Source organism: Herpailurus yagouaroundi, unplaced genomic scaffold (genome assembly GCF_014898765.1).
Source record: "Herpailurus yagouaroundi ecotype Mexico unplaced genomic scaffold, PumYag 308, whole genome shotgun sequence".
In the NCBI taxonomy this organism is placed as follows: Eukaryota; Metazoa; Chordata; class Mammalia; order Carnivora; family Felidae; genus Herpailurus; species Herpailurus yagouaroundi.
The window spans coordinates 1,155,920-1,172,139 of NW_024412525.1; the positions used below are offsets into that span (position 1 = coordinate 1,155,920).

The 16,220-nt window shown below is 40.0% G+C and overlaps 1 protein-coding gene across 3 annotated transcripts in view; it reads left to right on the forward strand.

Annotated features, from left to right (window-relative positions):
- NR5A2 (nuclear receptor subfamily 5 group A member 2) overlaps positions 1-16,220 on the forward strand; it is a 139,068-nt gene that overhangs the window by 17,118 nt on the left and 105,730 nt on the right. For all 3 annotated transcript variants that reach the window (XM_040462032.1, XM_040462031.1, XM_040462033.1), the window contains exons 3-4: positions 517-658; positions 2,930-3,576. In XM_040462032.1, the coding sequence (XP_040317966.1) occupies positions 517-658; positions 2,930-3,576 (789 nt within the window). The remainder of the gene's footprint in view (positions 1-516; positions 659-2,929; positions 3,577-16,220) is intronic.

The following is a 16,220-nucleotide window of genomic DNA, read 5'->3' on the forward strand; positions in this document are numbered from 1 at the left end:
CATTTTCCCATTTTACTCTTTAAATCCTCTTGTTCTTGACAGTCTAGTGCTGACATATGTAAAAAAAAAAAATCTGGGGTGTTTTGCTGTTCAGTTTTTCCAATGGTATTTTATAATTTTGCCACTAAAATCTATCAGGCTGCTTACAAATGGTGCAGAGCTCCATGAGTACCTTATCTGGAATATGAGGTTAATAAGAAAACAGATTTTTTTTGAAATTACTGGTCAATATGGAATGCATTTTTCTCCGTCTGTTGAGATGAAATGGTGTATATCCAAATCTCCCCAAGACTTGATGTTATTCTAGGAATATAACTTTAGTGCCAGAAAAATCTCCACTTTGGCCCAGCACTGTCTTGGAGGGTTGATCTTGTTAAAATGCAGAACAAACCACAGAACCACGGAAAGGCTCACTGGTTCAATGAAAAGATTTATTGGTGATTTCCTTAAAATGAAACAATGGACGAGACGGGTGTTAGATTTATACTGTGCCTCACTATTTTCTCTGTCTTATAGGGGTTTTTTAAGCGAACAGTCCAAAATAATAAAAGGTACACATGTATAGAAAACCAGAACTGCCAAATTGATAAAACACAGAGAAAACGTTGTCCTTACTGTCGATTTCAAAAATGTCTAAGTGTTGGAATGAAGCTAGAAGGTAAGTTTCTTCTAAAGACTACTATTGCCTGTTAAAACTCTCCAAGGACATAAGATTTAAAATAACATTGTGCTTATAATATGGTAACATTATTCTCCTAGTCTTCTAACACCATGGACAATAATGTAAGATCTTTTTATGTTTCATCAGCAGAACAGTCCAAGTCTCATTTAAATACTGGTGAAATCTACCAGGAAAAAATTTCAGTCTTGGAGTCCCCCCTCCCCCTTTTCTTTTAATTTTTAGTTTGGGGAGCAGATGCACCTGACACTAAAGAGGCCAGGTGAGATGAAAACAGGACTGTGATTGAAATGAGAACAAATTTTAAAATTTGCAAAAATTAAAAAAAAAATGTATTGTCAGTTTTCAAGTCAGGATAACTTAGTAAAAGCCTGATTTTAATCTTTTAAATTGTTTAATTGTCATAATTGTTACTATTAACTTCGTGACTCCTGAGCAAGAGTCAAAGCTAATTTAACTGTGAAATGGAGTTGCTCATAGGGAGTGCAAGTTTTGATGGTATAGGAAAACACGTTCCTTTTTCTTTTTTCTTTTTTGTAAGATAACGATCAAGTCTGCAAAATGAAGGTGGAAAGTAGGAAACGTGAAAAATGATGAACTATTAAATCAGTAGCATTGGTTTGACAGGAACAAGAGAGTGGTTCCCCCAAAGCCATGTTAAACTATGTCGAAAGAGTAGAACCTGGCACTTACAACGTACAGATTGGCAGGGAGTAAAGTTAATGTGTGACCACTGTAAATAATTTGGTGCATGGACTCTCATGGTGTGTTGCTGCTTTTCAGCCTCCAGCCTACTGACTGTCCACAGATTAACTACAGTGCAAAGAAAGTAATAATAAGGCATGCCGGTCACTGTTCAGTGCCAGATACAAGAATGCATTTTATTTGATCAGCGAGGCACAGGCTACTTTTGTTTGGAGCTTTTCTGTTATGTGGCACTCACACTTGATAGAAACATTCAGAAGATTTCGAATAAATCTTCTGAATCGCTAACAGATTCCTTCCCAATAGAAGTAGCCACTTTGGTTATCATGAGAACTGTTAACTCTGTACTGTTTTTAAGAAGAGATTGGGAAAGAGATGGAGAAAGAAACGCTCATTCATTTCTTTATTACCAATCACGTTATTATTTTCCAGACAGCAAAATACTGTGGGAGATGTTTACTCTAGTATGAGACTCAAAAGATAAAATGTCAAAAATCAAATGTTGTGATTTCATATGATATCATTTGATTTCTTCTTTTTTTAATGAAAGGAAAAAGTTGCATTTCTTTACCTTAAAAAGTGTGCTTTATTAACTGTAAGTCACTTGTGGGGCTGAGGTCTACTTCCTTAACAGTGATGTGAAATAGTTGAATATTCAATAAATTATCACCCAGATGAAAAACTCTCTGTTATCTTGTGCAATATTCTGGATACCTTGCATTCACAATAAATTTTTAATGCCATACTAATCCTAAGATAAAAAGCTCAAAAACTTAACCTCCAGCAATTTCAACATGTCAGAAGCTGTCAGAGGTCGCTGGTTTCTGTCTAATTGCCATTGGCCACTATGGGCTTGGAGAGAACTGCTAACTCACTTATTAGACGTGGTCCCAGACTCCACACAGCACTGTGATGGTGGACTGTCTTGACAGCTTCTGAAATGAATTTGCTTTAATTATGTCCAGTTCTGCCTAAATTAAACACAATAACTGGTGGTTATCTGATGTGTGCTCATCAAGTCCAGGTGAAAATGATTTTCCAGGAAGAGCATATACCCAATCTTTTGCAGCAAATTAGTCAAAATGGCTTTGAGGGAGGAAGATAGTCTAAGGGAAAACATTCACAATTTAATCCAGAAATGGGTTATTTGATTTTTTAGTTTTTCCTCTTAGCAGTTTGGGTTTCTGTAAAGAGAATTCTGACACAACAGGCATAATACTCTTTCTTAGCAATCTGAAGGATCCCCTGTGTGTAGCAAAAATTATGAAATCTTTTCAGTCCACCAAAGGGTTAATAGTAATAGGTTCCCATGTATCCAAAATATTTTTTTTTTTTTTTGATGACAAACACTTAGAGGAGAGAATTCATAAGTAAGGAAGACATGGTTTTGGGGGGGGAAACTTTGAGAGGTATGGTGTGAAACAACCACACACATAACACTTCTGGACAATTTTCAACATTTCTAGATATCTGGAGATCCAGAGAATGATAATAATTTCCATCTTATTTATACCCTTACTCCTTTTTTTTTTAATTTCCCTACAGCGGTAAGGGCTGACCGAATGCGCGGGGGAAGGAATAAATTTGGGCCAATGTACAAGAGAGACAGGGCCCTAAAGCAACAGAAAAAAGCCCTCATCCGAGCCAATGGACTTAAGCTAGAAGCCATGTCTCAGGTGATCCAAGCAATGCCCTCTGAGCTCACCATCTCTTCTGCAATTCAGAACATCCATTCTGCCTCCAAAGGCCTACCTCTGAACCACGCTGCCTTGCCTCCCACAGACTATGACAGAAGTCCCTTTGTAACCTCCCCTATTAGCATGACAATGCCACCTCATGGCAGCCTGCAAGGTTACCAAACATACAGTCACTTTCCTAGCCGGGCCATCAAGTCTGAGTATCCAGACCCCTACACCAGCTCACCGGAGTCGATCATGGGCTATTCCTATATGGATAGTTACCAGACAAGCTCCCCGGCAAGCGTCCCACATCTGATACTGGAACTTCTGAAGTGTGAGCCAGATGAGCCTCAAGTCCAGGCCAAAATCATGGCCTATTTGCAGCAAGAGCAAGCTAATCGAAGCAAGCATGAAAAGCTGAGCACGTTTGGGCTTATGTGCAAAATGGCTGATCAAACCCTCTTCTCCATTGTTGAGTGGGCCAGGAGTAGTATCTTCTTCAGAGAACTTAAGGTATGTCATCAGCTATTACAGCTTACAGCCCTTTCAAGAGAGACCTAACTCTGTTCCTAATTAATATATTCGTGGTGCTGAACATACTTTTTCCTTACTTTTCTTCTTTGTATGATTTACAGAGTAGAAGAATCTTATGACCTTGATTTCAGGACGATCACAGCTTAAGTTTATGGGGCTTTTATTCTATGTAGCTCTTAGTCTAGGGGGATGGCATTTCATGTAAACTATAGGAAATTTTTTTTTTCTTGAATAGTAGAATGTCTTTATTCCCTCTAACTCAGATGGTTTATGGCTATAAAATTTAAGTCAACGTGAACCAGTACCTAGTGAACTTCTTAAAAATTATCAAGTAGAAAAGCTGTAGTATATTGGTGCCAATTTAAAAGAAAAAAATACCAAAATTTAGTTGTGTTTAGACCCTAAAGAGTGAAAATGATACCACCAGTTAGTAATGTAAAATGGGTTTTTACTACCTGTTTACCTTGACATTAGGTGGGTAAAGCCTTTGTTTTCTGAGCAGATTCCAATAGGATGTTTACTGTCATTGGATGGGGATTGGGCAAATGGTGAGTGCTAGTCTACTTGGCTCAGGTTTTAGTTCTCATAATCTATGCCTCTCTTTGATTTTAATGGATTGCTACATTGTAAACACGGTACTTGTTTGTATAAGGATCTCTGTTTAACTACATAATTATTTTATTTCCTGAAACTTAAGACTGAATTAATATGGGAAAGTGCTATTGAAGTTTGGAATCTAAGAGTACCTCCCATAGCACACATGGTCGTCAGTGGTTTCATTCTCTGTTCTAAGAACAGAAGTGAATCCTGGATTTGATTTCTCAGTGTATCTGTTACAAAACCTATTTCTTCCTTCCCCTGTCACGGGAGTAGATGAGGCTGGTAGACATCTGTGGCTTCTGATCACCTAGGACTTTTGGAGGAGATTTAAAACTCTTGAGGAGGACAGTACAAAGCAGACCTTTAATGTAAAGGGTGGCCATTAAAAACTGTCTGTGTAGACGGACTAGGGAATATGGAAGCTGAGTGCAAATGGAAGATGGTGCTTTTCATAGCAGATGTCCTTAAGCACTGTGATTTGTACAGGGAAACAAAAGTTATCTGAACAGATCCAAACAAGTTGGTAGAATGCTACCACAATGCTGTTGAGACTGTCCACCTGTCCAGCTCTTTACTCTCTTGTCCTTTATCTTTCCATTTAAAGATGACTTGGACGTGGAGATAGGTACTAGACTGCAGAGACGACAAGCAGAAAGTATTGAGTTAGCTCGTCAGGCCAGATGTTTTCCGAGTATGTAACCACCTTGTGATAATCAAAGTGTTTTTCATTAAAAACAAAAACAAACAAGGGAAACTTCCTGGTGTTTTTACATTCACAGCTTTGTCCTTCAGTCGGCAGGTAAGGTATTTGAAATGAAAATGAAAATGACAATTTTAGGTGAATGTAAAAGCGAGGAAAGCAAAACTGACCTTGCAGGCAGGTGGACTAGCTTTGGGTCATGTCTTTCTTTGCTACTCAGTAACTGTGTCTTGATAGGCAGGATGTCAATCGCCGAGCCTTAGTTTTCCCATCTGTAAAATTGTACATGTGCTGTTTATGGTGCAGGGGGTATGACAGTATTTTCATTGAAGAGGTTTTACAAGGAATAAGTGAGACTATGTGGGCAAAATACTTAGTACTGGGAGCCTGGCATATATTTTATACCAATAAATTATTAGTGTAATTTAAAAATTGTTATTATTGCGGTTTTGTGATAAGTGTGTGTCAGTTTTACATAACACCATCTCATATTCAGCATAAAAACATGCATTTGTGCTTTCTTCCTAATTTGACATTGGGAAACAATGTTACCACATGTGTTAGAAAGTAGTGTCATTACATAATACACAGTCATAACTACTACTAATTAAAGATGTAAAATTTGCCAGGCAGTAAGGTGGGTGTAAGATGAATACAAAGTTGAGTAACATAAAATAGTTCCTCTCAAAGATTTTATGATAAGCAGTTTCAAATATCTATTAAAAAAAGAAAAGCAGCTGAAGTTGTAGTTCCCAAATCCCCGGGGAAAGAAATCATGCATATCATTTACGTGTCAAAAAGGAGACATTGGAAGGGAATAACGCCAGCCACAGTTAGGACCTGAAGAGTGCTATGAAAGCACTCTGCCTCTCCACATTTCTCTCGTCCTTGCCCTGCAGCTAAATTCTACAAGATTCTTTTATAGGGTGTGAGGTCTCATATTTGGCTAAAATATAAATACCTTTGGGAATGGAGTTAAAGTAAAGCATCATCAGTCATTTATACTGTTTAATGCATTTGTCAGTCTTTCATGAGAAGATGCTTTGAAAAAAGGAAAGGGAAAGAAAGTACAAACATTGGTGGGGGCGCCCCAGGAAAAGAGGTAGGAAGCACCCCCATGAGAGGAAGACAAATTTGACCCACTTTCCAGTTTGCCTTGGGCTGATGTGGAAAAGTGATTCAATAGAAGTATTTTTCAGAGACAAAAAAGTAGAATTCAGAATAACTTAGGGGCAATTTAAATATAGAGTTGGAAGGTAACTATTCACATTTGGAAGAATTTGTATTCTTTTCATTTATAAATTTACCTTGTCACAAATAAGTAAGTTGTTGGGAGCCCACATTGAAACATGTGTATTGTGGTGTATGTCTTCACTTTGAGAGAGAGAGAGTGAGCACAAGTGGGGTAGGGGTAGAGGAGGAGAGACAGAATCCCAAGCAGACTTTGTACCATCAGCACAGAGCCCGATGCGGGGCCTGAACCCTCAAACTGTGAGATCCTGACCTGAGCTAAGATCAGGAGTTGGACACTTAACCGACTGAGCCACCCTGGTGCCCCTAGAAATACAAGTTTTTAAACTGTGACCTGTAGTAAGAATGTATTTTACACTGGAACTTGGTGTACCAAAACAGATCTCTCTCTCCCTCTCTCTCTTTCTCTCTCTCACACACACACACACACACACACACACACACACACACCAAACTAAAGTTTTCACTAGACATTACACGAACTTCTCCATGCCATGCGCTCTGATGTTTTCTATTCTATTCTGCTTTAGTCTAATTTGCTTCATGTTTTCAAAAATTTCCGGTCATCACCCACTGAATTGATTGTATGACCCACTAATGAGGCATGATCTGCAGTTCAAGAAATGTTGCTCTGGAGAAGGTTTTGTGGACCATCCACTGGGCATTGCCTACCTGGCATTGCTAAGAACAAGTCCAGAAAAAAGCCTCTTTCCCCTGGCATGGCCTCCAAGACATCTCTGAAACTTATAATTTCCTCTCAAAGATTTTATGATAAGACAGTTTCAAAAATATCTATTAAAAAAGAAAGGCCACTGAAGTTATAGTTTGCAAAACCCTATCTTCCTGCAAAAGTTGTGATTTTTAAATATCATTTGGGAAGATGAATGCTCCCCTTTAAACCTTTGTCTTTTTTTTTTTTCTTGTTAACACAGCAAATTACCCATCAAGTGATATACTAATAGGGCAGATTGCTTGTATCTCTACAATCCCAAGACGAAAAGTCACTTATTTGTTCCCAGAAAGTAATAGCATAATAAGGCAATTTTGCAAATGACCCCTGGCTCAGTCTCCCAGGACAAGTTACACTCTCCACCATGTATAAAAGGAAGGAATACAGATTTCATTTGTTTACTATTTAAGAGAACAGAGGGCCCAGAGGAGATTTGGTGGGTTGTTCTGCTTTTCTACATGTCTACAAGGTGCAAAAAAGATATTCTAGGTCCTATTCAAAATATCGTCATGAGAAAGAGGAAATTACAACTCCCAGCATCACAGTTAATGAAACAGGACACAAACAGCAAAAGAAAGAAGGAAAGAAAAAAGGACAGTATACTCATAGAAAGTGTGCAGTTTCACAGCTGGAAGGTGATTAGGGAAGAGGAGATAGAGGAAACGTAAGTGAGCTGTTTGTTTTCTCTACACCTGTAAGGGACAATTCTAATTCTAATCCAAGATACTGGTGTGAGAAAGACAAAATCATTATTACAAAACTAGCAGCTTTCAGGGCGCCTGGGTGGCTCAGTCGGTTGGGCGTCTGACTTCAGCTCAGACTTCATGATCTCACGGTTTGTGAGTTCGAGCCCCGCGTCGGGCTCTGTGCTGACAGCTCAGAGTCTGGAGCCTGCCTTCGGATTCTGCGTCTCCCTCTCTCTCTGCCCCAACCCACTCGCATTCTGTCTCTGTCTCTCTCAAAAATAAGTCAACATTAAAAAACAAAAGTAAAAAGCAAACAAACAAAACTAGCAGCTTTCAAAACAGCACATGTGCATCAAAAGAGTTGCCATGCCTAGAAACCAGATTTTCCAGAGTTTGAAGACATGGTGATCATTTGACCCCCCCTCCTGCTTTTACATATGAAGAAACTGAGGCAGGAGTGGAATTGTGACTTGCTCAGGATGATACAGTCAGAACTGGGACTGGCAGATTCAGAAAAGCAGTACTTTGTACAGTCCCCCTCTCCACCCCCAACACACACACACGCACACACACACATAGACGGTGTAACCTTTGACCCTGAAAACACAGGCCTTTGCCAGTGAAGCTAAAGCAAATCTCTAGGTTCTCAGAAGTCCATCACTACCGTCCAATTACTAAATCGCTAATAATCAGTGAGACAGATTTTCTCTGAGCCCAGACAACCAACCCCCTGGGAGTGAATGAGTCACTTTAGAAAGCTACAATAATTCTTTCAGGCCACGGGGGTATCGTTCAGTAGAGTAGATCTACCAGCTAGCACTTCTGAGCCTTGAAAGCGTGTCCGGAGCATCCTTTAATACCTTACCCTCTACACATAGTATACCGTCTGGGAGAATCTGGGTCAGCAACCACATACGGGTGGTGCTCAGCAGTTAAATGGTTAACTACAGTCATATCTTGTGTTCTACTCAATGCCAGGCATATTCAGCATGGGTTACTTTTTATGCATGTTTGTGAAAATATGCAGAAAGAGAATACATGGTTGTAATCAAGTGATAGATGAGCCAGTAATTATAAAAGTGTAAGCAGTGTTTTCTGAGGTAATATCTTAAATCCTGCACACTTTCTAATTTTTAAACCGAATCTATCTTACGATGGCCGATAATCTTGACTTTTTTCCTTGTGTTTTTCAAAATTAAGAGCAAATTCAAGATCTCCTCACACTGCTGAAAGATCTGTCTTTGTGAGTCAAGAAGACTGTATGTTTCCTTTGTTATTTTTCTCTCATCTGGGTCTTAAACATCTCACAAACACAAGAGCAGTGAGAAAATAATTCCCACTTTGTTGAACAACTAATGAATCTGGAGGATCTATTTGATCTTCTAATGAGACCAGATGTCTTAAGAGGATTCTGGGAATGGATATATAAGAACTTCCCCTCGATGAATGATTCTGATACAAGTAGGAATAAAAAAAAAAAAAATTCGAAATTAATCCTGACTGAAACACATAACTGGCGTTTCTGTGGAAAATAGGTCTCAGAGACTCAGGGAGTTTGTGCCAAAGGAATTCAGGCACGCCGAAGCCAGTTTCTAAGCGCAGTTTTGTCCAAAGGCTAGAGTAGGATTAAACCTTCTCTTTTCTCTGGTCTATGACAGAAGCTTTCTGAGCAAAGTTTTACTTATTTCTTTTGAACATTCTAGGTCCTTTTTCCCAAGCCCGTTCACCTTTCCTAACCTACAGGTTTATACTCTGAGATTTCATTGGATCTGCCCCAATTTTAAGCTATATTCTTTAGTAAGCTTACTTAGCCCTTTTCTATATGCATGTAGGGTAGTGGTGGGGAGCATAGACAAAGCCCCTGCATAGGGTCTTTCCACATTCACCTACTGTCCAATCCCAGCATCCCTTCCCACCTCCTCACTTGCTCTTGTGGCTTCCCAGAGTTACAGTTAGTCACTTCACACGCACTGTCTTTTCATTCCTCTGGATGCCAAGTGGTTACTCCTGGGAGGAGATGATATGCAGGAAACAAACTTCAAAGTGATTCCCACTCAAGAGGAGAGAGATTTTTCTAACTGAAGGAGAATGAAAACATTTATCACCATCTTACTTACTCTTCAAAAGATGTCGGAATGAAAGAAATCTGTCCTACGTAGGTAGAAATGGGAAAACTAACTTTTCTTCCACCAGAGGTGGGCATGGAAGTTTTCTTCTGAACTTGTGAATTTGGAGAGAATATTGGAATTGGCAGGTTTGACTCGATGGTCTGTCAGGTCTCTTCAGGTGTCAGACATCTGCTTCCATGATTTCTTCCAGGTAGACTTAGAAGGGAAGCCTCTGGTTTGGCTGATGGTATTAAGATTTGTATTATTCTAAGCTTACTTGCTTATGCCCGTGCAACTGTATACATGTCTATTATCAGTTAAGGAATCCAGTATTTAAATCTTTCTTCTTCACTACCCACTGGATGAAACCACTCTTCTCAGTCAATACCTGTTATTCCTATGGCTAGTTCTTTGGTGGGCAGCTGACAATGCCCACCTGACTGTGAAAACATGTAGTCTTTACCTTCTCTGTTCTTGACAAGGATGTCAAGAAAGTACACCAGGCACCCTGAAACTGCTATGTGCTAGTTCTTTTTATTAAGGTATAATTTATATTCCCTAAACTCACTCTTTAGTGGACAGTCAAATATAAATCACTTCCCCAAATTCTCCTGTGCTCTTTCTCATAGTCAAGGCCTCTCTCTACCCAGCTCCTGTCAACCCTTGTTTTTGTCCTCATAGTTTGCAGTTACTTTTTTTTTTTTTAAGTAAGCTCTACACCCAACATGGGGCTCAAACTCACAACCTTGAGATCAAGAGTTGCATGTTCTATTGACCGAGCCAGCCGGGCACCTCAGTTCGTAGTTACTTCTTAACGTTTATTTATTAATTTATTTTGAGAAACAGGGAGAGAGAGAGAGAGAGAGAGAGAGAGAGAGAGAGAGAGAGAGAGAAAAAGGGAGAGGGGGGGGGGGGGGGGGGGTGAGGGGGACAGAGTATCTGAATCGGGCTTTCTGCTGACAGCAGACAGCCCGATGTCAGGCTCGAACTCACAAACCACAAGATCATGACCTGATCCAAAGTCAGATGCTTAACTGACTGAGCCACCGAGGCACCCTGCACTTACTTACTTTTTAGAAGTATTAACTTTGCTTTATTCTGTGAGTATGCATTTAGAAATACAGACTCAGTTTGGACCCTAACTTCCTGAAGCTTGGTTTCAGTGTGGTGGTTTCCATGCAAACATATCCTCCATGGGAAGCCAGGATATTTGGTAGGAGTGTTAGTAGTGATGATCATAGCTTCATACTGGGTTTGCTTGTTCACACACCGATAAGCTTCCTGTTCCTATTAATCTTTTTGTTATCTACTAGAATCATGGGGAGAGCATGAGAATAGCCAGCCACACCCAAGAAATCCATGTTTAACTGGCTTGGCCATTGTCAGGTGTCTAAAAATGAACAATGAGAATAGGAAGAAAATCAACATTTTCCTTGCTGTGCTCAAGGTCAGATGGTGAAGGGGAAGAGAAGTCCCTTTTATTGGGTGCTCGTTATTTGCTTGCTATAGTACTGGGTGCTTTCAGGCCATTTTCTGGTTTGATCCCTTAGAAAGCCCTCTGAAGTGAGCATAGTATAAGGTCTCCCTTTGGTGAGAGAGTCTGAGTAAAGACTTGGACCATTGCCATCACATAACATGTTCTTTCCAGAGGATATATCTATCCATCCACCCCTTCTCATGCTAGGCATCATAATAGCCCATAGAGACACTGAGTTACTTGATTACTAAAAATTTGCTACCTTCTTTTTTAACCAACCAGTCCTTTCAGTCTACTAATCTGTTAGTACCAGCAAAATTAACCAAGATACTTGAATCAGTTTGGTTTCCAGGGGGCAGGAATGAGAAAGATGGGGAAAAAAAACAAAGACATGGAAAAAACCTTGAGAGGTAGTTTACATGTAAGGCGTGGGATAACATTAACAGGTGAGAGTTTAGAGAAGACTCAAGGTCACAGACAAACACTTCCAGTTTTCCTTGACTACAGAGTTTGGACAATGGTTGATAATAATAGCTGCCATTTGTTGAGCTTTACTATGAGTCAGACAATTGTTACACTTTACATGTGTAAAGAGTGATAACACTTTACATGTGTTATCTCATTTAACACTAATTGATCCCTGTGCAGTAGGCTTTATTATTCCCTGTGTGTAGATGATACTAAGACCTAGAGACATCTACTGACTTGCCCCGAGTCACATAATTAATAGTAGTGGTAATGCTGTCATTAAAACAAAAAATGTAAACTGTAAAGTACTTTATAATCGTAGCCATTATCACTGTGCCCATATCTGTATACATTACAATAGGTCTTAAAGGACCTCTGTTACCCTCAACCTGCTTTATCTTAAATTGGCCCAAGGATGTGCAAATTCTGTCTTTTTTTTAATTAGATGAGGACATTGTAGGAATGGAAAGTGCTAAACAGTTCAGTAAGTTAGCATCAGAAGGGGGTCATGGTTGCCATTGGTTGAAGAGTCCCACTCCAGAGCCTCTAAACCGTCATGTGTGAAACCTGACTGTAACTGGAGGCGGCGTAGAATGAAGCAGTGACAAGCTAGAGCCCACATGCTCCCAGTTTAGGAACACCTGGTAGCCGCCCCCCCCCCCCCCCCAGTGCCTCCATTGTCCCAGCTCCTGCTGCATAATTACTAGAAGCTGTTTGGCTAGTTTGTCTGCTTAGAAGCAGTTGCCTACCTGTTTTCAGAGAATAATTATGGTCCCTGCTTACTGCATTACTTGAACTTACCCATCAGGGCACACCAACTGCTCACAGATCTTATGGAAAGTCTGTCCAGGTTAGCTCCTTGGTGTTGGGGAGGTGGAGCTCCTTCAGTCCCTATGCCCCCTGGGTCCCCCTCTGAACGCCATATCCTCTGTCCTACAAAAGTCAGCTAACAGGTAAAAAACTCTGAGAACATGACTCATGTGTGACACCCCTTAACACACTTTGAAGGGATTTGCCCTCTGAACTTCTGAGGTAAAATAGGTCTTTTTATTTTCCAAGATAAGTGAAGAATGACTTTGTTCTGACTTATTCTTCTACAGCTTGGGAAGTAGATCATACAAATCTTTGAGGGCTCAACATCCATTTGCAGAATGGCTGCATAGACATTGGGCCTTTAAGCTATTCTTCACTTTAAAGACATTAATCTCTAACCCAAGAACACCACCCACACTCAAGAACAGCGACCTACACTGCATCACCGATTCCAGCAGCTGAGTCTTTCTTACATGACTGATACTTAAAACCTACTTCCGGCTGCACTTCTGTGTTCTCCGTGCACCAGGCCAAGCTCAGCCAGCCAGCGGCCTGGGGCCCCGGCCACCATCTCTGGAGACACTCTTATCTTCTGTGTCAATTTCTTCATTCTCCACTGCCTTCCACGTCCACCTTTCCTTTTCTTTTCTTTCTGTCCAGACTGCCTTTCTTTTTTTTTTTTTTTTCACTCCACTTTTCTGCCTTCCCTTTTTAAGCCTCCGGCTTCTCAAAGGCATTTGACTACATTACTGTAGTCCCCCTCCCCCCATCCACCCTGCCCCTCCTCTGCAGAGGATAAGACCTCCAGTGGATGCCTGTAATTGCACATAGTACTGAACCCCAAATATACTATTTTTTCCTACATATACATACCTATGCTAAAGTTTAATTTATAGATTAGGCACAGTAAGAGATTAACAACAACTAATCATAACAGAACAATTATAACAATATACCGTCATAAAACTTATGTGCACGTGTTCTCTCTCTCATTATCTCTTACTGTACTATACTCCCCATTCCTGTGATGATGTGCATGATAAAATGCCTATGTGATCACATGAAGTGAGGAGAATGATGGAGGCACTGTGCCATGGCTGACACTGGGGAAAGTGAAACCATCGTGAAGGGGGGACTACTGTACTTTGTAGAGCATAGTGGTTCAGGGACCACATATTTGCCCCCTTGGCTGTATGTGCATTTTCCCCTCAAGTGAAATGTGCAGCAGTGAGGGGACCAGAGCTCTGTAGGTGCAAGGAGGGATAGAGAAAGCAAGAAAAATAGTCGGGTAGCTAGGCCCTAGGAATGGAGTGTATTCAATGATAGTAGATAGAACTTCTATGTAGTTGTTCCATGGTGCAAGGTGACTTCCGCACTGTGGCATTTTCTATTGCGGGTAGCAGGTCAGCTTTAAAGGTCAAAAGGGAATATTATGGCTACAAGTTCAGCAAAGGGAGTATGTATGAGTCCTCTGTACCTCTCATAGTCTTCCAGCTTTCAGATAGTGAAGAGAGTTTCTGTGCATGGCAAGGCACTTCTGTTTCAGGTGTTTTAGCCACATCTCCACATAGTCCCACAGATGGTTACCAATGTTTCCCTCACGTTTAACTTCCTCCTTGGAAATCAACTTCAAATGCCATGTTGTTGACCTACCATGACCAAGTCTATGAATTTTTCGTGTACGGTGTACTCTGAAGGAATAGCCAAAAACTTTGAGGAAAAATATGTGCAGTCTGAAGTAGACAGAACTATAGGGCACAGCTGCTGTTCACTTTTCTCTTAGAAAACTAAAAGAAAACCACATTATCTTGAATATTTAGAAATGTCACTAGGATTACACAACGTTCGGGATTAACTTTACAACCAAACTTGATCCGACTTCTAAATCTGTAAGAAAGCTTTTTCTTTACATGACAGATAGAATAATTGGCCAATAGGTCCAAAGTCTGTCCTTCATTGTGCAAGGAGAGCATTGCAAAGGCAGAATGTAACCTCACACCGGTGCCTTTAAAGGCACCAGGCCTCTGTCTTTCATTTTGGGAGCATGGGCGTAACTGGCCTTTCATCAATGGTTCATAGTGTTGGTTTTTAAAGTCTACAGCAAGACCACCTTCTATGAATTGACTATCACATTTCTAAATACCCTGTTTACAGAATATTTTACCTGGGAGAGCAGTATAATTATTTCATTTAAATTAAAAACATTTTTATGGGAATGAAACACAGTAAAAACACAGGATACATGTTGAATTAATGCACTCAAGACTTAGAGGGAGACAGACTCCTCAGTGGTAAAGGCAACACATATACCTCCTGTCTTTTAAGCAACATTAAATATACATTCTTGGTAATCTGACAGTTCTCAAAATGATGTTTTAAATGATTTCTTAATTCATGTTACTGATTTTATACAGACACACCCACATTCATTTGCTAGAAAATAATTACATGCACCCAAGTAGTTCTCTCTGGCAGAACTTGTGTGTATATATCAAGGGTTTGAGGGCATATCCTGTTTTCAGGCATGTTCTCTGAAATGTTGGCTCATTCTAAGGTTCGTTGTTTTATTTTGACCACTGTATCCTGCCTACTCTAAAATCACTACAAATGCTTCTTTACCACACATATCTGATGATCACAGTTGCAATTTTTTTGATCCAAAGTTGCAATGAATAAGAGGCTTTGCTTGTTGCCTAATTTAAAAACAAAACAAAGCAAAACAAAAACCACAACTTTTTACTACATTTCCCCTTGTAAAATAATGATATGGATTAGTGTTTTTGCAGAAGTGTTGGCAATAGAATTCTTCAAAAGTTTTCCTTTGGGTGATGAAAAGCTGTTATGTTATTTTGACTAGCTAATCAAATGTAATTGGGTAGCTTGAAGTGCCTTAGATTTTCCTTGTGCAGTTATCAAAGTGGGAAATGTAACTCGGGGAGCTGATGAAAGGCGTCTCTCATGGTATTCTTTCAATTATAGATCTTACAGAGTGAATGAAAGAACAGGTCTGCTGCTAAAAACTCGGAAGCCTGAAACGCCCCTTAATGTTAACTGCTGTATTAGCTAGTTAACACGTTATTAGATATTTTAATTGATTCTTGCTCCAGCTTTGGAGAAAAAAATATTCTGGATCCATTGGCAAGTAAATTGGGCAGGGGGCGGGGGCAGGGGGGCAGAGGGTGGTGGTGGTGGAAATGCTTGGGCACAAAAACATTGCTGTTTACATTAGGTTCAAATCCTGTCAGATATTTACAGTGGAAATAATAGCTCTGGTTCACTTTTATGGGGAATAACTTGCTTTAAAAGCATTCATATTTTGCACTCCTGTATTGGGATTCATAGTTATGAGTGTTTTGAAGGAGTCTTATTTGACCATTGAGAATTACTTTTATGATTTTTATCAATGAAATGTTGCAATCCTGAAAACGTAACCTCATTGCAGTCATATATTTGGATGGGTGCAGCTGAAGGTGTAGCTTTCGAAACCATCCACACACTCTGTCTGCATTTCACATGGATATAGCATTTTTCTTTAGGGTTGCGTCACACTCTCAAGCTGCCCCTAAAACATTCCCGGCATGAATAATTTGTTATGATTTAGGATTAGGTTAGATTCAATTTTGGTTTGTTTTTATTTATTTTTTAATGTTTTATTTTATTTTTGAGAGAGAGACAGAGTGTGCGTGAGCAGGGGTGGGGCAAAGCGGGAGACACAGGATCCAAAGCAGGCTCCAGGCTCTCAGCTGTCAGCACAGAGCCTGACGCGGGGCTTGAACTCACGAACCGTGAG